This window comes from Epinephelus fuscoguttatus, linkage group LG10 (assembly GCF_011397635.1).
Source record: "Epinephelus fuscoguttatus linkage group LG10, E.fuscoguttatus.final_Chr_v1".
In the NCBI taxonomy this organism is placed as follows: Eukaryota; Metazoa; Chordata; class Actinopteri; order Perciformes; family Serranidae; genus Epinephelus; species Epinephelus fuscoguttatus.
In genome coordinates, this window is record NC_064761.1 from 1,342,075 (window position 1) to 1,368,683 (window position 26,609).

The window sequence follows — 26,609 nt, forward strand, 5'->3', positions numbered from 1 at the left end:
ATAGTTACATTACAGTGCTGGAGATCTTTCATTTAGTATTTAAGGGCATCAGATTTTGCTACAGGCACTATGTACAGACGTACCATCAGAGATTATGGAGGATGGTAACGTGGATTTAGTAGAATGTAAGCGAACACTGTCATTTAGTAAATAAAGCTTTGAGTACAACACGTTGAAGTACAAACATACCTGTCCTGTGACCCAGTAGTTGTTGATGGAGAGAAGTTGCACTTTTCAGAAAAGTCCATATTCAGGATATTACTTGTTACACTGCTTGTGTTGTAAGCTCCATGTTTCTGCCTGCTGTCAGACTGAATGTGGGAACAGTGTAGACGCTCCTGTCATACTTAATGGTGGACGGATGCGGACCAAACCTCTTATCCCAGAGATGTGTTTCACCACCACCACGGAGGAGGACTCTGAGTGTGAGGAGCAGCCCGTCACCCCTCATCTAGAGGAAGATGGAACCAGCCTCCTCATCAGCTGCTCTCAGTGCAGCATCCGGGTTCACACCAGTCAGTACACACGCATTTGAACTGAGATTATTTGCTGCAGATATGTAACACAGCCTGTGTGCTCATGATCAAAGTGTTTTTACACAAATGCTGTCAACCAGTTTTCATTCCCCCAAATTTCTCGTGTCGTTGGCACAGAAATGTGTTACTGTAGAACTGCAACATTTGATGGCCGAACACAACCACTTAAAACTGCATTGACTAAACACTGTCTGTGGATGGCAGCACATGCTAATAGACCTTCATAATGATAGAATAATGACTCTCTCAGCTACTACACCTGTGAGTCAGACTGTATCTTTGTGTTTGTATATTCAGGCTGTTATGGTGTGGATCCAGCCACTGTGAGCAACGAGTGGAAATGTGCACGCTGCAAGGCCAACGCCATGAAGGAGGTCAGTGAACACTCCAGGGTAGATTTACTCTACATAGTGCATGTTCTTGTTTAATTGGAGTCCTCTTGGTAATCAATTGGCTTAGGCTTAAAATCATTCTTTTTGATGGTCACAATTTGCAGACAAACTTCCTCACACTGTCTAACTTGCAAAAAGAAAAATTTACTGTGACATTTCTGTAACTACACCTTCATCTGGCAAACAGTTAATAAAAGAGTGGCTGTGGGTTTGGTTGCAAACTCCCTTTTTACAGCAGAGCCATTGATCATGAGCACACTAACTGGCACACACAGCTTTACATTAAAACATCAAACCCCATCTTTATCCGATATATAAATTAAATAAACTAATTATGACCAAACTTAAAATAAAAATGAATTCTTGAACATAAAGCAAAGTGATAAGAACTACCTGAAATGACAGAAACCATCTTTAGGAAAAATTTATTTGATGTGCACTTTGAGTTTTTAGTTTGGCCCATGTCCCATCCACTAACAAGGAGGGGCGGGGTTTATACTGCAGCCAGCCACCGGGGGTGATCAAGATCTTTTGGCTTCACTTTTGGGAAGCTGTCATGTTGTCCATCTTTTTTATACAGTCTACAGCTTGCCCAACATGATCATGAGATGGCTGTTTGTTTTGGTAATGGCTGCAAATAAAGGTGCTTTTAGTTGACTACTACAAGCTACAGCAGTGAAAGATTTAGCTCTTTGTTATTTGTATGTGTGTTCTTTTTGCAGAATTGCTGTTTGTGTTCACTGAGAGGTGGAGCCTTGCAGAAAGCCAACAATAATAAGTAAGTTGTTCCAGAGTCCTCAGGAAAGGTTAAGAACATGTAGCTATTTTAGAACATCTGTACTTTGATAATGGTACTTTATCTTTGAACAGAATAACATCATTCATTTTCCGTAACTGCTTATCCGTAAGGGGTTGCAGGGGTGCTGGAGCCTATCCCAGCTGACATTGGGCGAGAGGTGGGGTACACCCTGGACAGGTCGCCAGAGTATTGCAGGGCTGACACATAGAGACAGACAACCATTCACACTCACACCACATTCACACCTAGCCTGCATGTCTTTGGATTGTGGGAGGCAGCTAGAGTACTCAGGGAAAACCCACGCTGACACAGGGAGAACATGCAAACTCAACACAGAGGGGCTCCCCCACCCAGGGTTTGAATACCCCACCCTGGACTTGAACCAGGAGCCCTCTTGCTGTGAGGTGATAATGCTAACCACTGCACCACCGTGCCGCCAGAATAACATTAAACTGGTTTAATTACTTAAATGTAGCACAAAAAAGCATTGTAGTCACACACACATACAAAACATGAAGAGAGGTCCGCATGCTCTAGCTCCCTTGAGTGCAACTTATTTGCTCATCCACAAGTGACGTTTCAAGCTAACGTACTTCCTTAGACTGGGTCTGAAGAAGAACATTAGTTTGAAATGTTACTTGTGGATGTGCAAATAAATTGCACTTAAAGAAGCAACAGACAGCATTTTTGCCTATATATATATATATCATTATGGAAATAATGTGGGTTGTACAGGGTAGTATACACAGTAAAATCAGACTATCAGCATTTACATAGGTTACTTAGTGACTTTGCAATAAGCTTCTGCCACCGGGGATGAATTTTTGTGGAAAAAAGCTGCTTTACGGCAGGAAATGCGTCATGTATTGCCAAACTGGTCGGTCAGCCAATCAGGGACTGGAGCTGGTCCTTATGAGGAACTGGCCAGGGCATAGTTGAGTCAGGAGCACAATGGCAGATGGACAAAGTTTGGAGATAAGTGAAAAACGGCCTCTCAAAAGAAAATGAGCTAATCTGTCTGAGGAGGCGAGAATGCACAAAAAGGAGAGTGATAAAAGAAGAGGAAAAACAAGAGTAAACCTCAGTCAGGTGTTCAAGAGATGGAGGGAGCTCCGTGACCAAAGAGGCTTCAACACCGGTGCCCAGCTAGCTTTCTTTCTAATGGATCAGTAAGTAACACAGCTAAATGTTAGCTAGACCACATAGGACTGTACTGCACTGGCTGCTAGTTCATTCCTAGCTGGCCAGCATCGCAAATTGCCGCAACCAGGGACCGGGTAGCGAGTGTTGGTCGGCTGACATCCTCGTTGCCCCCCCACCCCACCCCCCCGTGCTCGCTCCCATTTGTCTGGTGAACGCCTCTCCTCTGTCAATACACTCTGCCAGCAGTTTAATAATATTGATGGCAGTTGTAACATTTGAATGTTTTAGTAGTGTGTGTGTGAGAATGTATAGTGAGCCGGTGACTGTTGAAAAATAACTCCGCTGTGCGTCGGGGTTCCATTCCCCTGTCGGGAGTTATTTTTCAACAGTCACCGGCTCACTATACATTATCCCTCACGTGTCTGCTGTTGTTTGAACTGATACTGTACATATTGGTATAATTTACTGTGAGCTGTTTGTACGGGTACTGTGCATTGTGGTATAATTATTTGCATTACTGTTTGTTTTTTCTTCAGATAAATCTGATAATTGTTCCTCGGTCTCTTGACTCATTTATTTAGTATAGTGTCCACATACCTTCTCATTCTACATATACATAGAGGTATACTGGTGGCTTTACAGCCTACATTTTATTGATTATCTCTGATCCCCACGGTCAATTGGGTCTTTGCGACAGTGCGAGCAACACCGCTGATGCTAGGTGGCGCCAAGCTAAAACAAACCCGAATCCTATCTGTTGCCTCTTTAACAGACTAGGGCAAAACATCATTCATTCACTACTGCATAGTAGCGCTCTATTTTGTGTGGCAGTGTTGTGTCGGTTAATTGACCGCAAGGTTCCATTTTGGGACCGCTACTTTTTTTGTTATATGTGAATAATTTATGTGCCCAATCAGTGCACTCATCTTTTCACATGTATGCGGACGATACGATCCGGTATTCTTGTGCTCCTACCCTTGGTGCTGCAATCTCTAATCGACAATCTGATTTTATTGTACTGCAGCATGTGCTTATCGATTTTAAATTGCTTTTGAATGGGAGCAAAACAAAGGCTATGCTGTTCGTACCAAATAAGACTGCACTCTCCAAGCCTTCTAGGTATATTTTAACTCTTGATGGTACCAATATTGAGTATGTTGACATGTACAAGTATCTCGGTATCTGGCTGGACATGAATTTTAACTTTAAGCAGCACATTGATTTGTTGTCAAAGAAACTTAAGTTTACTGTTGGTTTTCTTTATAGGTTAAAATCCTGGTTTTTTTTTTGCCCTCACGCAAGCGGCTGGTAGCGAGCTTATTTTTATCTCAGCTTGACTATGGTGACAAAGTGCTTGCCCAACTGTCTTGGCAAAACTTGACCCGCTGTATCATGCTGCGTTGAGATTCTGCTTTTAGGACTCACCATTGTGCATTGTACACTCTAGTGGGCTGGTCCTCACTCACTATGCGCAGGATTCAGCACTGGTATATTTTGATTTATAAGACCTTGTTGAGCACTTTGCCTTCATAAATTAAATCAGAATTTGTCCTGACTCAAGACTCCCACAACCTCAGATCCAGCACCTGGTTGCGTTGCATAGTGCCCTCAGTGCAGACTGAGGCTGGTCGTAGGAGTCTGTCCTATTTTGGCCCCTGGTCATGGAATGACCTCCAAACTCGACTCAAGTTGGCCTCTCTAGTCTCTTTGGAGAGCTTTAAGCACAATACTGCTGAGCTTTTGACCACTGTTTGCTCCTGCTATGGTGTTTAGTTTGCTTTGATCGTCTGCTGCTGTCTTTTATTGTTTTTGTTTTTTTATGTGATCAATCCTTGTACTTGTTGATGGTAGTCCCTTTCCTCTTTATCACATCTCCTATGACTGTGTTCTGTATGTGTGTTTGTCTTTATTTGTTGCTCTCCGACGTGTAACACTCCCGCCTCTTGGCCAGGACACCACTGAAAAAGAGATTTGATCTCAATTGGTTTTATATGGTTAAATAAAAGTTAAATAAAATTGCACGGTAAATTTAAAGGGAGACGGTAACTTTGCCGGCTGCAATTAATTGCCATATTCATGTGTGTTTGTTTTCCTCGTCTCTCTCCACCAAAGAGACTGGGCGACAAGAGCGTTCACTGCCGTGCATCGTCTGGCAGCCAGGTGAGTTGGTTCATTAGCGTGATGAACGGAGGGAAAGCTCTTGTCATCGAGTGTCTTTGTCTCTGTGGGGTAGGCGGGGCTATGGGCTACACACACACACACACACACATGATCTTCGTGAGGGGGAGATGAGGCGGAGAGAAAAGAGTTGAGGGTAAGAGAAAGACATGAAACTTGTTCCTAAACCAAATGCCACGGCCCCTGTATGGGAGTGTTTTGGATTTAAACCAAATGACTGAGGGGAGCCCAGTAATCTGGACAAGCTGGTATGCTGGGTTTGTTCTAAAACCATCTCAACAAAAAGAGCGAATATGACTGCACACCTGAGAGTGAGAGACTGAGAGTCTATTTTTTTGTATTTATAAGGTCTTTATTTATTTATTTTGGTATTTTTAATGTGTTATTTAAATATTAAATTTTTTTTTGCATTCCTAAATATTCTTGCTAACTAAATGTTTGTGTCTCTTTAAAAGGGTGTACTTGCATCATTATGCCTTTATTATCATTATATAAGCTTAAAAAATGGTCTAAAAACAGCAAAATTACAAAAATAATAAAAATGGTCTTAAAAGCACAATATTACGCAATATTATCACTTATCGCAATATGATAATTTCTGACGCAATTAATCGCCCAGCGAAATTTGTTATCGTGACAGGCCTATAGAGGCATAGAGGCCAAGTATTGATTGATATAAACTATTAATATTGCAATTACAAATTAAACTTTTGGTAGCCCACTACAAAGTCCTATACGGGACCATTTTTGAAAACCCACATGCGCCCATACCCGTAAAGCTCAGTACCAAAACTGACCCATCACATGTCATAATGTCTAAGTCAAAGCCGCACCTGCCTGCACCCGTTAATAAAAGTTCTGCGACCCGACCTGCACTGTGATTAAACGACACAGGCTACAGTGACTCACATTGAGCTGGGTTCTCCATTCTTCCATACAAATCCAGTGGAGGAAAAGTCTCTTTCACTGGCTGTGCTTGATGCCGGGATGGTGAAAAACATTCTGCGCAATCATTGCCAGGTTAGGAAACATTTTAGCAAAAGATCCAGCAACAAAGAAGCCAAACACTACATAGTAAATATCAAATCCATGGCTGTAGGAGATTTGAGCTGTAGGACAGGCAGCTTACTGCTTAATGAAGCCAATATGTCAGTCTTAACCAGCTGTGTGTGTGTGTGTGTGTGTGTGTGTGTGTGTGTGTGTGTGTGTGTGTGTGTTTTGCAGGTGGGTTCATGTGCTGTGTGCAGTAGCTGTGCTGGAGGCACGCTTTGTCAACGTCACTGAAAGAAGTCCTGTGGATTTAAGTGGAATCCCTTTGCAGAGATTTAAACTGGTGAGTTCACACTTACATAGATAAGCGACTGTTACATTCTTGATTAATAATGATAATACATTGGAATTATATAGCGCTTATCGGTATACTCAAAGACGCTTGAAAGACGAATTGAAAGCTGATATTCATATAATGGCTTAGGGGGCGATCACACAGAAATGAGACGCTAGAGACGCGGACACTTCAGAGACGCTTGAAACGCTGGAAGCACTTATTCAATGCGCACTAGACAAAAAAAAACAGCAAGGAGCGCCTGTGGAGCGGGGGTGCGTGCACAACACACACACACACACACACACACACACACACACACACACACACACACACACACACCTCCTGTCATCTCCCTTTGTCTCCCCTTGAATATAGTGTTTCCCTCAAAGACAGTAGAGACAGTACTAGCTTACATGAAACTATCAAGCTATCAAATCCAAATCCAAGTTGATCCAAATCAACTTTGTTTATATAGCACTTTTCATACGTAAAAATGCAGCACAAAAACTGTGAACTATGAAATAAGGTCACCAGCCCCCTCGCATATCCCACTGAAAGCTAACTAGCTGCTACGACAGTATCGTCGTAGTACTGAGGTGTGCATGTGTTGTATAATTCTTAAAAATCAAATATTGTCAGGATAAATTTCTCGTCTTCGGATTGTATTGTGTTGTCTGTCGCTCGTAACTGCCGTAACTGCCACAACAAAACAGGAAGGAGGATTTGATTGGCTGCCTGGGCCAATGACGACAATGACGAATGGTGCTACTTGCGTCTGACGCTCAAAAAGAAGCGTCTACAAAAAGGGGCATCTAAAAAGACGCTGGAAAACGCCCGTCTAAAAAGATGCTTGAACGCCGGTCAGATGCGCTGTATCAGAGGAAAACAAGCATGAACAAATAAAGGCTGATTGCTAAAAATTGCAGGGGGGGTAAAACCACCTGTTCTCTAGTGGTTTGCACAATAGATTTAAGGTAATGTACACTTCCATCGCACCTCACATCCCTTGCAGAGATCGGCGGGGGGAGTGGCCAGCACACCTAATGGCAGACGGCGCCCCAGACTAACATCCAAGAACACAAAATTGAATCCACAAAGTATCTCCATACTGCTCATCCGTAGTGATCCAAGTGTGCTGCAGCCCCGACATAAAAAGTTGTTTCGAAAAACGTCATATGAACTCTGTTTTAGCCTCACTGTAGCCTGTAGCTCTGACTGCTTCTCTGTGCTCTGCGTTCACGTGTGCGCGCTCAGGGTGATCGGTGATCTCTGAAGAGCAGCAGTCTCGTCAGTACTGATGTCCAGATTCTCAAGTGCAGGCATCGCCAATTCCCAGTCTGAGCAGCAAAGGCTTTCCTCATCCGTTGGCATTGCTTTGCATTTGAAACAACTACACCACCAGGTTTCCAGTGCTCGACTCCGGTATTCTGCGGCTGGCTGAGGGTTAGGCTCATAAGCTGCAGCAGCTGCTTCGTCCAGTAGCCTGAGTTCCGCGTCCGTATACTCGGGCTCAAACAAATACGGCTCAACAAAGAAATGCTGTTCCTCCTCAATTTCAAAGTCTTCAGACATGTTGGGCTGTCCTTTGCTAAAAGACCGTAGTGCAAATGATCTTTTAGCTCTGTGGTTACCGTTGTCTCTCCCTGCGGTGCACGTGTCACGTGATGTAAACACGGGTGAGCAAAGCTCATTCTTTCGCTGGTCTTGCACAGGCGCGCACATGTGAACGCGGAGCACAGAGAAGCAGTCAGAGCTACAGGCTACAGTGAGGCTAAAAACAGAGTTCATATGACGTTTGTCGAAACAACTTTTTATGTCGCGGCTGCAGCACACTTGGATCACTATGGATAAGCAGTATGGAAATAATTTGTGGATTCAATTTTGTGTTCTTGGATGTTAGTCTGGGGCGCCGTCTGCCATTAGGTGTGCTAGCTACTCCCCTCGCCGATCTCCGCAAAGGATGTGAGGACTCTAAAACTTCACCAGGGCCTCCATCGGCATATGGGTGAGTAGATAATGGCTGAATTTTCATTTTGGGTGCACTATCCCTTTAAGTCTTTGGAACTGCTGGAAGGGTTGTATGTGAAACATCTGAGCAGGAAGTGTTGAGTTTCAGTGTAGCTTAAAGGAATAGAGTGTTCCAGGGGTGATGGTTTTCTGTAGGCCGATGCCGAAGTTAGCATAACCCTGGTTCCCCCGTCAAAAAGCCTATTGGATTTTTCCATTGGATTTTTGATTATTCCAGAAATAAACTCTGGCAAATAAGCGTTTAACATACTTGCACATTACACACGCACGCAAGATAATGTTCACAAATGAACACCACTTTTATGATTATTGATGTCTAAATGCAATTGCCAGAGGTAAAAAGCTAACGTTAGGCTATAAACAAACTACACTACAGTCACATGACTAACATCACCACCACAATGAGGCTGCAAAGCCGTGGTCAGTATGATGACGCTCTGTAGTCTCATTTAGCCACTTATGAGCAACTGCCTTTTTTAAGACATAAAAGCTTCAAAATTCACAGTGGGGTATTTACTTATGTATTTTTCTCTTCAGCTTGTGTGAATCACAGACCTTATTTCAGACATCTAACCAAAAATGCATTCAAAAAAATCCACTGACTTTGAGACAAGGGAACCAGGATTGCTAAAATGCTAACTTGTTTCCGTGTTTTAGGACTCATTTCAGGGGGACTCTGTAGTTCATCCCATACTGATATAAACTGTGTACAATGCACTCTGCTCTCTTTGGTACCAGAGAAAGTTTTCTATCTAGTGGCATTAAGCACAACAAAGCACCTGAAAAAACGTAGGGCTGTAGTCAACCAAAGAAAATCTTGGTCATCTGAAGTCATACATAATCTTCAACTAATTGGTTAGTCGTGGGAAAAAAAAAAATATTGGCTCCATTACAACTCACAACATTCACCGACAAAACAACTGTCTTATACTAAACATGTTTTCCAAGCAAATACAACATTACGATGTTATTAGCGCCAGCCTATGGTATTTTACATTGTATAAATAAGCCTAGTGACAAGCGGAGATTTCCTCTATTCATATGAAGCCAGGATAAATCCCAAAGTATAAATCCCTAAAGGATAAATCACACACAAGACTTAAAATGTCTTCACAATTTATCAATTCTTATCTGTTAAATACAAGTAAATACAGGCTTTGTTTCCACTGAGGTAAACAATGTCAGTATACAGAAACAGACAGGAGGTCTGCGTTACCGCGATGCTGAGTGTTTAAGGAGATTTATGGTTGTGCATAGACCCTACACACGTCGCCTATGCCATTGTGAGCATTTTTACTTCTGCGGTGGTGTGTCTGTGTCACTCTACAGTTACACCTCCAAAACACTAGTCGGCGGTTTCTGTGAAGTGCTGTAAAGCTTAGTTGATTCAAAACACAAAACACACATTAAACATAGCTTAATAGAGACAGTTTGAAAAACAAGTACATAAATTGGCTTCACTACAACTCGCAGCATTCACAGACTCCGGACACATTTTCCCACAAATACAACATGCTAACATTATTAGCATAAGCCTACGGCATTTTACATTGTATGAATTAGCCTAGCAACTAGCCATCTTTTCCTCTTGTCCTATAAAACCAGGGACAATGGCAACATTTAACAAAGGTACTGCACACAGTTTGGCTCCATAAAAACTCACAAGGTTCACTGACAAAACAACTGTCCTGTATTAAACACATTTTCCGAACAAATACAAAATACTAACGTTATTAGCACAAGCCTATGGTATTTTACATTATATTGATTAGCCTAGTGGCCAGTGAATCCCTGAAGGATAAGTCACACACAAGACTTAAAATGCTATTTTAGTGGAGGCTTTACTGTCACAATTTGTCACAATTTATTGTTTCTTATCTGTGAACTAAAAGTAAATACAAGCTCCTTTTCCACTGAGGGAAATGGTGTCAGTATACAGTGCCAGACAGGAGGTCTGCTTCACTGTAGTCTGAGTGGGCGGAAGTTCACTGCATAGATCAGCCTCTCATTGGGCGGAACGAGCCACCCGCTGAAGTCCCGCCATACCACCTCCGGTTGTGTAGCAGTTTTCAAACTTTCAACATGTCCTTCACTAACTTTTGTGGTGTTCGATCTTGCGAGGATGTAGCCATTTTTCTGCCATGGTTAGCGTCCTGTAGGCGATATTTTTGTGGGCGTGTTACACCAAAACCTGTTTCCCCCCAGCAATATTTTTGCAAGCGCACCGTTGCTGCGTTGCTGTGGCATCGCCCAGAACAATTGTGATTGTTGAAAGAAATACAAGCGGCCGGGGTGTTTTTTTCTCCAATCTTAAAGTGAGAGTCGGCCCAGCCAGACCTTTCTTTTCTTGAGAAAGGTCTGGTGAGCAAGACTAGCTTCACTGCGACGCGTAGTTGCAATTCTGGGGAGGTGCACGTTAGGCTACGGCGTAGGCTCCAAATCAATGCAGAGCCTACGCTGTAACCTACGCGTCGATTCAACACAGAACTATAAATTACGTGTTAGGGTGGGCAAGTTCAACGTTGTGTAAACAAAGGGTTTTTTTTAAAACACCCCCATTTTCACAGGTAACTTAGCCTATCCGTCTCGCTGCAGGAAATAATGGATTAATCCTGGAAAGCTATTGATGTAGCACTTTTCTCCTTATGAAAGTAAGCGATTATTCGACCAATGAGAATTTGGTCGGACGAGAGCATATCGACCAAATAATCGACCAGTCAACCAGGAGACTACAGCCCTAGAAAAACAACAGCATATCAGTGCAAACAGATGGAGGCTGGTTTAAGAGAGCAAAAAAAATTACAAAACAATCCAAAAAACTTTCTGAAAATCCTTATGCAGAATTGTCCAAGTGTGTTTTATCCAGTTGTGGGCTCATTAAAGTCAAAATATAGCTTTTACAGCTTTTTTTTTTTCCCGAGCGCGGCACCGCTGCTGCTCCCCGCTCCCTCAGGGGATGGGTCAAATGTGGAGAACAAATTTTACACACTCAGGTGTGTGACAATCAGTGGAACTTTAATCTTTAACTTTAATCTTTTTTTGCCAAACTATTGCTAAACAAAGCATGTTGTGGATTATCCTCCTGTGAAGGACTTGTGCACATTAGTTCAATGTTTGAGCATTCATTATGCCTCCACACCGGCAATAGCCGTGACTGGAGGCATTTTTTTTTTTACATACGTACGTCTGTCCCACAATATCTCAAGAGCACCTCAAGAGAATTTCTTCAGATTTGGCACAAATGTCCTCTTGTATTCAATATAAAACTGATTAGTTTTTGGTGGTCAAAGGTCAAGGTCACTATGACCCTGCATCTCTCTATTTTTTTGTGAACGTGTTATTTCAAGAACACCTTTCAGGGAATGTCTTTTTATTTGACACAAACATCCACTTGGACTTAAGAATAAACTATTCAGATTTTGTGGTCATTAAATGAAGTGATGACAGTTTATATCCATAAGGTCAAAGGCCAACTTCACTGTGACATCATAATGTTCTGCGTAAAACACTTTTCTGGCCATTATTCAATGTCATATCTCAGGAACAAAAGGGGTGACATTTGGTCAGGTACTGAATTGGTGACACCTTGAAACTGTGCTGATTGTGTAGATCATCTGTGCTGTGGGGGGGAAATGTGTGTGAAACATCCATGTTTTCATAAACGTGAATATAACCCTAAGAGGAACTTGACTGATGCACCGAGGCCACGGGGTCGTAATTCTAGTTTCAAATAAAGAACTGGTTCTCTCTGCAGGTGAGGCCCCATTTGCAGTATATTTCTGTCCAAAGCATGGTCGTCTCAGTAGTGCTGCAGCCCACAGAACTAAAAATCAAGCAATCAATCAATTTTATTTATAAAGCCCAATATCACAAATCACAATTTGCCTCACAGGGCTTTACAGCATACGACATCCCTCTGTCCTTTGGACCCTCACAGCGGATAAGGAAAAACTCCCCCAAAAAACCCTTTAACAGGGGAAAAAACGGTAGAAACCTCAGGAAGGCGCAACTGAGGAGGGATCCCTCTTCCAAAACGGACAGACGTGCAATAGATGTCGTACAGAACAGATCAGCATAATAAATTAACAGTAATCCATATGACACAATGAGACAGAAAAAGAGAGAGAGAGAGACAGAGAGGGAGAGAGAGAGAGAGAGAGAGAAGGAGAGAAGGTGCCCGGTGTATTATAGGGGGTCCTCCGGCAGACTAGGCCTAAGTCAGCCTAACTAGGGACTGGTACAAGGCAAGCCTGAGCCAGCCCTAACTATAAGCTTTATCAATGAGGAAGGTCTTAAGTCTAGTCTTCAACGTGGAGACGGTGTCTGCCTCCCGGACCGTAACAGAAAGATGATTCCACAGGAGAGGAGCCTGATAGCTGAAGGCTCTGGCTCCGATCTACTTTTGGAGACTTTAGGGACCACGAGTAACCCTGCATTCTCTGAGCGCGCAAAGCCGCGCGTTCTGGTGGGATAGTAAGGCACTATGAGCTCTCTAAGATATGACGGAGCTTGACCATTTAGAGCTTTATAAGTTAACAGTAGGATTTTAAATTCAATTCTGGATATTACAGGGAGCCAGTGCAGAGAAGCTAAAACAGGAGAAATATAATCTTGTTTCTTAGTTCCTGTTAGTACATGTGCTGCTGCATTCTGAATTAGCTGGAGAGTATTTAAGGACTTACTAGAGCTACCTGATAATAGAGAGTTACAGTAATCCAGCCTTGAGGTAACAAAACCAATTTTTCTGCATCTTTTCGGGTCAGGATAGGCCTAATTTTCGCAATATTACGCAGATGAAAAATGCAGTCTGTGAGGGTTGTTTTAAATGAGAATTAAAAGACAAATCTTGATCAAATGTTACTCCGAGGTTTCTTATGGTAGTGGTAGAGGCCAGAGCAATGCCATCTAGAGAAACTATGTCATCAGATAAAGAGTCTCTGAGTTGTTTGGGGCCAAGAACAATAACTTCAGTTTTGTCTGAATTTAACATCAGGAAATTGGTGCTCATCCAGGTTTTTATGTCTTTAAATGAGGGCAGAATGGACACTGAAGGACTATCCAGCCATCTGTACTGTAAAATCCTGAAGGTCATATGATCTTAAGGATGTAAAGGCTTCAGCACCCCAACTAATACTGATTACACCGTCTGTTAGCTTCATCTTTATTGAGCCATTTCAAACGCACGCTAGTTTCATAGCCCTGCTTTCTGTGTTTAAATGTCTGACAGAAATGTTACTACTGTAAGAAGCGGATGAAGAAGGCGTCTGGCTGCTGCGTGCAATGCTCTCATGGCCGCTGTCCCACTGCCTACCACCCCACCTGTGCCCAGGCTGCTGGAGTGCTCATGCAGCCAGATGAATGGCCCTTTGTGGTCCATGTTACCTGCTGTCGCCACAAAGGCCCAACTCAGATTGAGGTAAGGAGCTTTTTAGAATCTGTTAACGTCTTCTTTAAGTATGGACTGTTAACTAGAGATAAACCTTTTTCCACTTTTTATCAGCCAGTTCTATTTTCAAGTGTCCCAAATTGTAGGAACAGAGGCAGTGTAAACATCAGTAAGTCATGGAAATGAGATTTCCTGAATCTCCTCGACAGCGCAATAAAGCAGTCATGCATGAGCTGACTGTGGGACAGAAGGTGATATGCAAGCACAAGAATGGCCGCTACTACCAGTGTGATGTGGTGCAGCTGTCTAAAGAGACGTTTTACGAAGTCAACTTTGATGATGGCTCCTTCAGTGACAATCTCTTTCCTGAAGACATTGTGGTAGGTTTCACTGCTTTATCTCTATCATGTCATTTACAAGAAAGTCCAAAAACCAAACACAGTAAAAATGTAGAATCTGAAACCTATGATGGAATACTTCAGCCACAAAAAGACCATTTGTATAACAGTTACACACAGTGTGTTTCCTTAAGTCTGTGAAGAAAACATTGTTTTGCTTGTATGCCTCCACAGTGAATGAAGAATCCAGAAAACAGAGAAAACTCTTCATGAATTGAAGTAAATAGGGGCCACGTTCAACAATAGCAAAACTGTATCAAAACATCCTTTTACAAACTCTCATACAATTTCTTCAGTATAATTCAAGTCTTATTTATCCATGCGTATATACTCAGTACTCCCCAAACAAATTCATTTTTGCTAAAACATTACAGTTCAAAACATGACAGTACAAACAGTCCCATGCATGGCAGAGTAGCGTGCCTGGGCACATTCATGTGTTTAAACTCTGCTGAAGTGGAACTCGTATGCATGCAGGAGCTCAGGCACGCTAAGAGCAGAGTGCTTAGAAAAGGAAGCGTTTTAAATCTTAATGTTTTCATGAAAATGCATGTGTTTGGGAAGTACTGAGCATAGAGCTGGATAAATAAGACTTAGCATTTTGTGGGTGACACATTCTTTTTTAAAGTATTAAGAAGTTAACTTGGTAAAATTGGTAAATTTGGACCCACTATGAGGGATTTTCCATTTATATTTACATTACTGCCCACCTAAGTACTCATGTACAACTATGAGATTTTCTGTCCTGTTCTCTACATCAGAGACATAATTTGTTGTACTGTATAGCACTGACTTTCATGACAAAACACATGTTGTAGTTTTGTATTGATAATATCCTAAATTCTCAAGTGGCTGCCTTTATTTACCTCAGTGGATTGTCTGTCCATACATACACCCCATCTGCCTGAGGGAATTTCTTCAAATTTGGCACAAATGTTGACTTGGACTGAAGAGTAAACTTATTAGAATGTTGTGATGAAAGGTCAAGGTCAGTGTGATCTCACAAAATATGTTGTTTTGCCATAACTCAAGTATTTATAAACTAATTATGACAAAACTTCACACAAATGTCTAATAGGATGAAATAATGAAACGAGGACATTTTACATCCCAAAGGTCAGCTTCACTGTAACATCATAATGTTCAGTAACACTTTACTTGAAGGTATCTACATAAGGGTGACATGACACTGTCATAACTATGACATGACACTGTCATGAACTGATCATAAACTTTATACATGTCATAAACGTTTATGACTGCTGTCATTAAGTGTCATTCGACTTTTGTAATGACAAGTTGACATTATTTGGGTTGTCTTGATTATGACAACTTGACATTAATTAAAGTGACATTACCAGAAGTTGTCTTTGTCCTGACAAGTTGACATTAAATTTGTTGGGATGTCCTTATTATGACAACTTGACATTAACCAGGATGACATTACCAGAAGATGTCTTTGTCATGACAAGTTGACATTAACAAAAAAAAGAGCACCTCTTTTTGTGTGTATGACAAGGTGACATAATAATTATTATAATTAGATATCCAAGGTTACAGACCGATTCTAACACTCGGTCAGATAGATGTCTGGCAGGATACGACACAAAACTGGCTGTCATGACACCATTATGACAGTGTAATGAATAAATTATTTGACCTCAGGTAAAGTGGTACCATTTTGATTTGTCATTAAGATATCATGAGATATCTAGTTGAGTAACAACCCCCAACACTGATTACTAGTAACTTTTTTTTTTTTTTAAGATTGATGCCTTACTTTACTTAATTACTCACTGCTGAAAGTAATTAGTTACACTACTAGTTACATTACTTTTGGATTACTCCATCACATCACCTGGGATGCACCATAACTTAATTGCCAATTAAGCCCAGCATACACTGTATGATTTTTGGCCAGATTAGACCTGATTTTTGAGACGTCTTTTGCCGTGCGGTGTACGGGGGAGGGATCATCTGTTCCAGAACCACGGTCGGACACATAAATCACATAAGTCGGACACTCGGATGAATTTCTGACATGTCAGAAATTTTGGTCGGCCGGCAACGTCTGTGCATTTATCCCTCACTGCGCCTGCGCAAAGACATAGATCACCATGGAGTGAATCGTCTGCGATGTGCGGCCAAAGCTCACGATTTATGTGCTCACACTGTACATTCCAATCATCAAGCACAATCAGAGAGCTCACACTGTACGAGTGAAAACGGCTCGTCGGCCCCTGTTGACTCTCCTGCCCATTGACAGCTGTCAATAAAGATAAATTTGAAAGCTCTGATTTGTTCCGGAAGTGCTGTTGTTGTCAACGAAGCAGGACAAGCGGTTTGCTTTGATGATTTGCGCTATACTGTATGCCAAAACGTCCAAAAAGAAGAGGCGTTGGCACATATGGACTCGCAGATGGCTTGAGAGACGTGGACAGTATGGTTTGTCCATTTCACAACGAGAGTTGGAGGTAAGCCAGCTACAGCCGGGTGCACCCTCTGTGTGTGTGTGTGTGTTGTACCTCGTCTAGCGCGCTAGCTTGTATGTTTGTTGCGCTTGCTTGAAAATGAGAGCAGAAAAAACTTACCAGGCAGCTGAAGAATATTGGCTATCTCCTGCCAGCGTTTCTCTCGTTGATAGCGGTCGTGGTAGGTGGAAGAAAAAACGTCGGACAGGCACAGCTCAACCAACCTGCCCTCCATATTTACAGTCCACCGACGCGTTGCCATGGTGATCTATGTCTTCGCGCAGGCGCAGTGAGGGATAAATGCACAGACGTTGGCGAATCGGCTCGTGGCTCTGCTTCAACTGTGCGAATGTTCAAAATAATATCAATAAATAAAATAAGACACTGGCCTTCATCATCATATCAGATGATGATGAGACTTCAATGGAAAACAACATTGCATATAAAATGTAATTTGAACTGTGCATTTAACTGGCCAAACACACTCAACTCACTTTAGCTCACTCACCAAACTAGGGCTTTACAGCACATTTTTCCCTCTTACTGGACATGCATACCAAAGAAGGTTATACCTCATGAGGAAGAGTCTCTAAAATTGTTTGTTAGACAACCTGTTCCTCCTCGGAGTCAGCACAACACTGCCCAGGCTAAAGAGCCTCTCCACCGGTGCACTAGAGGGTGTTGCTGTGTTGAATTTCATACAAATAGTCTTTATTGTGGGGAAACGGGTCTGAATCTCCATCTCTGACCCCGACTTCAAATAGTCAATGACTGCTGGAGGTGGAGATCTGTGGCATACGTACATCCTGCTCATTGTTTTGCAGTGCCAGTGTCTTTGACGTCAAAATCTCCAACGTTGGCAGGAGACTGCCAAAGCTGACACATAGTCTAAGCTCTCAAATGTTTTCTTTAGCTCAGTTTCCATCTTCACATAACATTGATCCAGGTAGCTTGCAAAAGTTTTCCTGTCTGATCGCGGCCATCTGCTCCTCGTTACCTGTGTTTTGCTCAGTATGTTTTGGAAAAATGGCAATTCCACTGTTGAAACAGGCAACATTTCCTCCACAATGTATGCTGCTACAAGCCTATTTATCTCTGCTTTTGTTGATACCTTTTGCAAGCCTTGGCTGCTTGGTTGGTGTTGGCTTATCTCCAGCGTCACTCAGGTTCCGCAGGTCTTTAGCTACTAGCTTTATGTTAGCATGTTGCCTGTGCAGGTGCTTGGAGAGATTTGATGACGTGTTTGCAGCAGTTGAGAGTTGTTTATGGCCTGGGCATAGTTTACACTTCACCGTCACATTCTCGTCCTTTCGTGCAACAAATTTCGAAGTAGTGTGCATATCTCCACCTCTCAAAGGACGTCTAATGTGGCTCTGCCATTTTTCGCGCCAGAGTCACAGTCAGGTCACGTGAGTGAGGTCAATAACACGTTACTTTGTAACTTTACTTTGTAACGCGTTACCCCAACACTGGTCATGACAGCCAGTTTTGCATTGTATCCTACAAGTTATCAACAGTAATGCGTTACATTACTGCATTACAGACAAATGTAATCTGATTACAGTAACACATTACTTTGTTAATTTACTTTGTAACGTGTTACCCCGAACACTGGTCATGACAGTTTTGTGTCGTATCCTGCCAGACATCTATCTGACCGAGTGTGAGAATTGGTCTGTAACCTTGGACATCTAATTATAATAATCATGTCACCTTGTCATAAACACAAAAAGAGGTGCATTTTTTGGAATGTCAACTTGTCATGACAAAGACATCTTCTGGTCTGGTAATGTCATCCTGGTTAATGTCAAGTTGACATCATGAGGACATCCCAAACAAATTTAATGTCAACTTGCCATGACAAAGACAACTTCTGGTAATGTCACTTTAATTAATGTCAAGTTGTCATAATCAAGACAACCCAAATACTGTCAACTTGTCATTACGAAAGCTCAATGACACTTAATGATAGCAGTCATAAACGTTTATGACATTTACATAATGTTTATGACAAGTTCATGACAGTGTCATGTCATAGTTATGACAGTGTCATGTCACCTTTATGTAGATACCTTCAAAACACTTTTCTGGCCATTATTCAATGTCAAATCACAGGAACAGAAGGGGAGACATCTGGCCAGATACTGAACTGATGACTCTAATCTTGGGTGTCCACCTTGAAACTGTGCTGATTGTATAGATCTTCTATGATGTCAGGGGGTAGGATGTGTGTGAAGTGTCCATGTTTACACAGACATGGATGTAAACTGTAAGAGAAGCTTGACTGGTGCACAGAGGCATACAACTGCGAGGCAGTAATTCTAGTTTTACTGAAAGAATTAGTGCTGTGGAAATGTTCAGTGTGTACTTCACCATGTGACACAAATGGCCTACACTGTTGTGAGCATTTGTATCTGTGTAGTAATGTGTCTGTGTAGCTCTGCAGCGCCACCTCCAAAACACTAGTTGGTGGTGGGGTTTCTGTGTCACTGTGTTGAGTTTCTGTGAAGTGCAGTAAAGTTTGATCGATTTAACTGACACACCTAAAACACACACAAAACACAGCTTAATAGCAACAATATTAAACAAAAGTACAAAATTCGGTTCCATTATGACTCACAAGGTACACAAATAAAACAATTGTTTTATAATAGACACATTGTCCTCACATATAGAACCAAAAACTGCCAGTTGAGAACCACTGTAAGTCAGTGGTTTTGGTATATGACATCAGGCACAACAGCAAAATTTAACAAAGGTGATGTTAAAAAATTCAACCACAGTATAACTCACAAAGTTCACCCACAAAACAATTGTCTTATACTAGACACATTTTCCCCATTTATAGAACATGCTAACATTATTAGTATAAGCCAATGAAATTCCCCATTGCATAAATTAACCTAGTGGTTAACAGACTTTTTCTCTACTCATATGTTGCCAGGGTAAATCACACACAAGAGTTAAGATTCTCTTTTGTGGAGGCTTTATGTCTTCAAAATTTGTTGTATTGTGTCTTATCTGTGAAATAAGAGTAAATCAAACCTTTTTTCCACAGAGGGAAAAGTTTTTCAGCTTACACAAATAAATAGGAGGTCCGCATGGCTGGAACTTGCACTTTGCACTTCTACACGGATTCTACACTTTAGATACAACATCGATTCAATGCAGACATGTAATCCTGCTTTATGCGAAAGAAGCTTCAGTATTTACATTTACCTTCAGTTAAAGGGTGAACAAGGTTTGTGTCCTTGTGAATATTTAAATCCATATAATGATATGTGCATGTCAGGCCTCATAAAATCTATGCCTTTGCTCAGCTTGTTTAGAACTCTGTGTTGTGTCTGTTAGAGCCGAGACTGTGCTCAGTTCGGACCACCAGCCCAGGGTGAAGTGGTCCAGGTGCGATGGACAGATGGCCTGGTGTATGGGGCCAAATTTGTGGCAGCGCATGCCATCCACATGTACCTGGTAAGATTTTCTTTCTGTTTGTGTGTATTTTTTGTGTGATATACCAGCCTCGCAGTAATTAATAGTGCAATGGGCTAACAATAGTAATGTAAAGAATACAATTACAATGGCGGAAAACTTGGTTTAAAAAACTTTAGCAAAAGAAAGGGGCAAGTAATGTAAGATTTTTAAACTCACTCTTTTAGATCATGGAATGTGTTGTTATGTATTGGATCTTTTGCGTAAATGTGTGTGTTGGAGGTGTACACTGCAGCAATAGAAAATAAATAAATTTAATATAGCCACAAGTGTCAACCCCACATTCATGCCCTTTCTCAGCCAACAGAAAGAAGCAGCTAAATTGCTCAAAATAAAAGCCACCAGTGGCAATGAGTGGGTTTCAGGCTTCACAAAGCTGATCCAAGTCTCTACAGCTGGTTTAATTTGTCTACAAAAAGGAAGGAGAGACCAATCACACACTTGTTTCATCATTACAATGTATCTAGCATTTCAAAAATTGCACTCTTAAAGTCCCACCTTTTGATAACTCTTTTATCAGATGTTAATGAAATTTGGTGGGTTCATTCAGGACTTAGTGCAGGATGTATTCACTGAGTTTAATCAGGATTGCTCAGAGATAAATTAGGTTACGCCTTTTTCCCTTTTGCAGAGACGTTTTTATGCCTCTTGACAAATGGACGGACGGTTATCCGTCCATCCATATGTCTGTATGTCCGTACGTCTGTTTGTCCAAGCATCCATCCCATCCTTATGAACATGATATCTCGAGAACGCCTTGAGGGAATTTCTTCAAATTTTGCAGAAACGTTCACTTGGACTTAAGGATGAACTACGTGCATTTTGGTGGTTAAGAGTCAAAGGTCAAGATCGCTGTGACCTTGAAGAAGAGAATTTCTTCAAATTTGGCACAAACATTCATTTGGACTCAATGATGATCTGATTAGATTTTTGTGGTCAAAGGTCAAGGTCATTGTGACCCTTGCATCTGTGTCATTCTTGTATTTGCTGCATTCGGAATGTAGGTGGAATTCGAGGATGGGTCACAGCTAACAGCCAAGAGAGATGATGTCTACTCTCTGGATGAAGAACTCCCCAAGAGAGTCAAATCCAGACTGGTAAATGCAACCCAAAGCCACACACACCCTTTTATCAACAATTTATGCGTTTCTAATTCTCTATGTTTATTTAACAAAGAAAGACATGGAACTAAAATTTGTTTTTGTCTCTGCAGTCTAAAGCATCAGACATGAGATTTGATGGCATCTTTGAAGAGAAAGAGATTATCCAGGAGTCGAAGAGACAGAGAGTGATCAACTCACGTTACAGAGGAGACTACATAGAGCCTGTGATATACAGAGCCATCATGGAGTAACCCTCACTCCCTGTCTGCTCACCCACACACCACCAGCACTGACAGACTGAACTGTGCTCACCGTACCTTAACATTGCAGCTAGCCACTGAGAGAGTGTAGCTCCAGATGACTTCCTTCAGGACCCGCTTTGGACTGTTATTGATTTCTTACTTCTCATTCATCCATCTATGTTAATTCAACAAGAATTATTTTTGCTCTGTTTGACTGTGATCAAAGAAACAGCAGTATTTTTTCATTTCAGTCTTTCAGTAGGCTGACATCCAGTCCTGACAGTACATAAAAGTAGGAAGCAATACAAAAATGGCATTTGTTCAGTAAAGGAGCATTTTGACAGTGAGGCACCCATGAAAACGACAATGTTGGTGTTAAACATTAATCCACAGTAATGTTGAATACATTTAAATTAACTCTGCCACACAAGTGTTTAAGGTTAGAGGGTAATATATGCCTTTTCTGCTGCCATTAGTGTCTATGATATGGAGCCCCACAAGTTTCAGAGGTAAAGGTTTTGATTTATTTTATTTAGAATTTGTAATTTACTAAATTGCACCCTGGAATAAGTCTTTCAAAATTACCAGCTTTATTATAGTTAGTCCTTTAGTTCCTGTCCCCCCACATTCTTTGATTTATGAATTAATTTGTGTGCCCAAATTGTTAATTTGAGGGTATAATTTCCTTAAACTTGTGCTGAAATTATCAAAAATGGTTTTGGGCACAACTAATTATTATTTTTATTTTTAATTAATTGGCCAGTTTTTTTTATCTACGATATTATTTTGCCTATGCAGTGTGAGAAATGGATGAAAAATGCTCATCGCAATTTCCCTGACCTGAAATGAACATATTTATGTTGTGTATTATTATTCAATTTTTATTTAGTTTCACATTGGAGAAACTACAACCAGTAAATATTTGCTATTTTTGCTTAAAAAAATGACTGAAATGATTAATTTTCTTTTGACTGACTAATTGACTTTTTGACATTTCAGGTCTAAAGATGTTACCCCTCATACCTGCCATATTCTGAAGAGGCTAGACTAGAGTTCCACCATGCTACTTTGACTCAACACAACTTTATTTAGGAATGCGCACCATTTGAGCATGTAAATTAGAATAATTAAGTCCTTAAAACTAGATATTGACATAGGACCGCTTTCCAAGACAGGCCTACAATATTACAGAATATATCAGGACCCTAACCGTGTATACATCAATCAGCCAAAACATTAACACCACAGGTGATCATCATGTTACAATGCAGTGTTCTGCTGGGAAACCTTGGGTCCTGGCATACATGTGGATGCCACTTGATGGTAATGGCACTCTCTGATGGAAGTGCTCCCCCAACAGAACAATATGCTGTGCCACACCATAAAAATTGTTCAGGAATGGCCCGAGGAACATGACAAAAAGCTCAAGATGTTGACCTGGCCTCCAAAGTCCCCAGATTCCAATCTATTCAAGCATCCATGGGACGTGCTGGTAAACCATCTCACAAACCACAGGACTCAAAGGATCCTCAACAAATGCTCCGGAGCCAGACACCACACCAGGGCAACAGGTCAGGAGCATTTCAAGTTACATTTAACATGTTACTTTTGGCTGAGTGGTGTATTTCTTAAGTGCTGGATTACTATTAGCTTGCCAGGCTAAACTAGCCACACTCTGTCTCTTTTGCGGGTCCATGTCATTGGTTCGACAGACCATTGGTTCGACATCCCATTAGTCCGACTGTCCGCGGTGCTGAATGGCTCGCGGCGGGTGTATGGTGCGCCGCGACCAGCTTGAGGTGGAGCAGGCTCATGGCTTATGTGTTTGTCACTTTCTTTTTCATTTTAACCCACACCACGATCTTTTCCTGACCCTAACCAAGTGTTTTTTGTGCCTAAACCTAACCGGACCTTAACCACAGGGCATCATGATGATTTTGGAACAGACTTTGGAACAATGAGTTTAATATGGTTGGAACAATGGGATGTCGAACCAATGGGCTGTCGAACCAATGGGCAGTTCCCCTCTTTTGCTTTGTCTGCTCCCAAATGACATTGCATATCTACTTGCAACAAATGGACAGAGATGATTTGCATAGCAAGGAGTTTCTCAATAAATTGCATTTGATATAACCAAGCCAACACAAGCCCTTACCTCAACAAAAAAGTCCTGTATATCAGAAAAAGGAACCAGATGTGCAGAGCTCTACGCAAGGCCCAACAGTGATCTCATTAGTCATCCGCTCCATTTACTGGATGAAAACCTCATTGGCTTTACAAACCACACAAGTTAAAGAATACACGTCATTGAAGCGGGTATTTTTCCTAACATGAGTTGATATAGCCACAGTCTTTAGAATCCATCTACATGATTTAACAGGTGGAAATCAGAAAAGAAAATTGCACTGGTATTATCCTTTTAATTAGCCCATAAAGTTTGTATCAATTAATTATCTGATAGCTTGGAATAATGCACAAGTACATATACAAGAAAAAAAAAACACCTCACAATACGAAGCTACTTAGAGTTTTTCTATACTAGTGCAGGAGCAGTAGCTGAGTTTCTGTACTGATAACCATATAAATACTTTTTTTGATATCTTTTACAAATTGCAAACCTTTTAAATTTTGAAAGATTTTACACAAGTGTGCATGGAAGATAAAGAAGCCAAAGTTCTTACATGCTGCCTAAAGACAAATAGCTGTACAAGAACTTTGCCTTAAACTGGCTAAAATTTCAGTAGTCTGCAACGACCTCATCAAAGAGTAAGCAAACATGATTACAAGTTTGACCAGATATTAACAGCTTTTTGGTACTTGACAGCTTTCACTACTTGGTGCTACGAACACATTTTGGCCTATATAAAAAACAAAGAAAGGAAAAAAAAAAACTTCTGAGTATAGTTTGCATTTTGAAGTGGGTATCGGTAATTGAGAGTTTAAAAAGAAAACATTACCAAATTTCAATTACATTTTTGATGAGGATTGGTTGAGCATGGCATTCATTTGTAACCTTAGGAAGAGTAGTGCAACAAAATAATTTTATCTCACAGGTTTCTCTCAAGAGCTTTCATCTGGGCTTTCAACTGCAGTTTGAAGCTTTAAAAAAGCCAGAAGGTGGCCTTTGAATTGAGATTATTTTGGTTTCATAATTTGTTATTAAAATAAGTTTGACCAACAAATGAATTGAGCAGACAATACATTCTATGTTGTGAAAATAAACTGGGGTTTAGCCATATTGAGCTAAAGAGAAGATTGCTGCAAACTTTGTGTGAGCAGTTTAAAAGTTTTTACTGAACAGTTTTTCACGTTGTTTAAAAGAACCTCCCTACAACTTCAGTATGTCAAGAACCTTCTCACACTTTGGCCTTCAGTCCTGAAGGGGAAATTCAAGTTTTCACTCCATTCTCACATACATATACACAGAGTAGTAGTAGACACTTTTCATCCCAGCATTCCAACCAACATGGTTGTAACAAATGGAGACAAAAATAATAACACATGGATAAAGCATTTCTTGAAATGGGAGCAATGCCATTGAAATGACTGATGATGCCTCTTCTTTAACTAGGAGCTGCATTCCTTTACGTTTTATTTAGTAGAAGTGAATTTAGCTTTTACACATTGACTTGTTTTTACCAGCCTATTTATTAAGGTGCTTTGAGAAAGTAACTTGTGCATTACAGACATGGGTCTGCAGTAATACTGCAGAGGTTCAGGTTGATGTATGTTCCATTTTTTTTCTAGATGCATTTTAAAGAACCCATTCAGATTTTTAATGCGCTTTTGTCTAAGCAGTTGTTTCCTCACTCCTCTACTTAAAGTTGTGCGTTGCAATTTTATTTAAGTCCAGTTTGTGAGGACATTTGAATAGTTGTGTGCTGCCATTGCTAATTTGTTTTTTAAAAAAGTCTGTTTTTAGAATGTTAATTGTACGTTTATATAATGTCTTATGGATTGTGCGGCCCTCTCTCTTAGCAAAGCCCATTGATCACATTGCACTTGTTACTGGGACATGGTGGCCTTCACATGTCATCACTTGCCTGTGAACTTGATCCTGTTCCGGCATTAGACTGCAGGAAGAGGAATGCTAGTTTTCTAACTAGTCGTTGCCAATTCAAAGCACCTGCCTCAGCCCAGTGGAGAATGAATTTATTTTATTCATAACGTATCAACAGAGTTGTACATGGAGAGGGGGGATTTTTCTATTCTATTTTATTGCGTTGTTTTGTAAAATATATTCTATGTGTATTTTCACAGAAACCTGTTAAGTGTAAATGTCATCTAGTCTATTTTAAGATGTTACTTGTTTACCCAGGAGATGAGCTGTCTGTTGTTGCTGTCTCCTCCTGAAGAGAAATAACTCAACTTCCAGATTATCATTGAAGCAGTTTGTAAAATTAATTTGTTTCAGTAAAGAATTTTCTTGAGTGCTGTTATCTGTCTTCATTTACTCAGCTCTTATTTATATCTCTTGATACTAGTTTTTCTCATGAAGTACTCTTTAGATGCTGTGATTAACTTACAAGCTGAACAAGTCACTAAGCCATTAATAAGAGCAACTTTTGGGGTTGCCAAGGTATGAAAAATGTCTTACTGGTGGGTTGCTAAGTTGTCAAGTTATTAATAAACACTTTTGCTTTAATAAGCCATCAACTCTGCAGTTATAAATGTAAGTCATTGAAAAAAAGATGAGACCATCTTGAACTTGAGTCGCACTTAAGTTGCATAGACACATTGACTTGAGACTGGACCTGAGACTCATCCTTAAATGATCAAATGACTTGACTCATGAACTATCTTTACTTAATTCTTCTTATTATTATTTTTTCTTGAATTAACATCAGAAATGAACATGACAGCAGGCAGTCAGTCGCCTTCCTTTGTTCTCTTTTGCTGCCTGTTCAGGAGGCTGAGGTGGACAGCAGCCAAATGTTATGTTCTCTTGTAACAAATTTGGGAGTAAAAGGCAACAGTTATTTAGGAAATTCAATGAGAGACTGAGTGAAAAAAGGACATGCACATACGTTTGAGAAATGTGAGTAGTCTTAGGTGATCAGACCCCACTGTAATGTCATCTTGTAAGCAGGGTGGTGAAGCAGTAGTAGATTAGGGAA

General features: G+C 40.9%; 1 protein-coding gene across 6 annotated transcripts in view; it reads left to right on the forward strand.

Moving 5' to 3' along the window:
* The window catches only part of kdm4aa (lysine (K)-specific demethylase 4A, genome duplicate a), a 49,878-nt gene extending 23,956 nt beyond the window's left edge, over positions 1-25,922 (forward strand). For 5 of the 6 annotated variants that reach the window (XM_049588021.1, XM_049588023.1, XM_049588022.1 and 2 more), the window contains exons 14-22: positions 311-515; positions 834-910; positions 1,651-1,706; positions 6,273-6,381; positions 13,631-13,819; positions 13,999-14,169; positions 20,010-20,129; positions 21,152-21,244; positions 21,361-25,922. In XM_049588021.1, the coding sequence (XP_049443978.1) occupies positions 311-515; positions 834-910; positions 1,651-1,706; positions 6,273-6,381; positions 13,631-13,819; positions 13,999-14,169; positions 20,010-20,129; positions 21,152-21,244; positions 21,361-21,501 (1,161 nt within the window). In that variant the 3' untranslated portion in view covers positions 21,502-25,922. Of the gene's footprint in view, positions 1-310; positions 516-833; positions 911-1,650; positions 1,707-4,982; positions 5,050-6,272; positions 6,382-13,630; positions 13,820-13,998; positions 14,170-20,009; positions 20,130-21,151; positions 21,245-21,360 lie in introns of those variants that run through there. The other variant, XM_049588025.1, reaches the window with a different exon arrangement.
* The last annotated feature ends 687 nt before the right edge of the window (positions 25,923-26,609 follow it).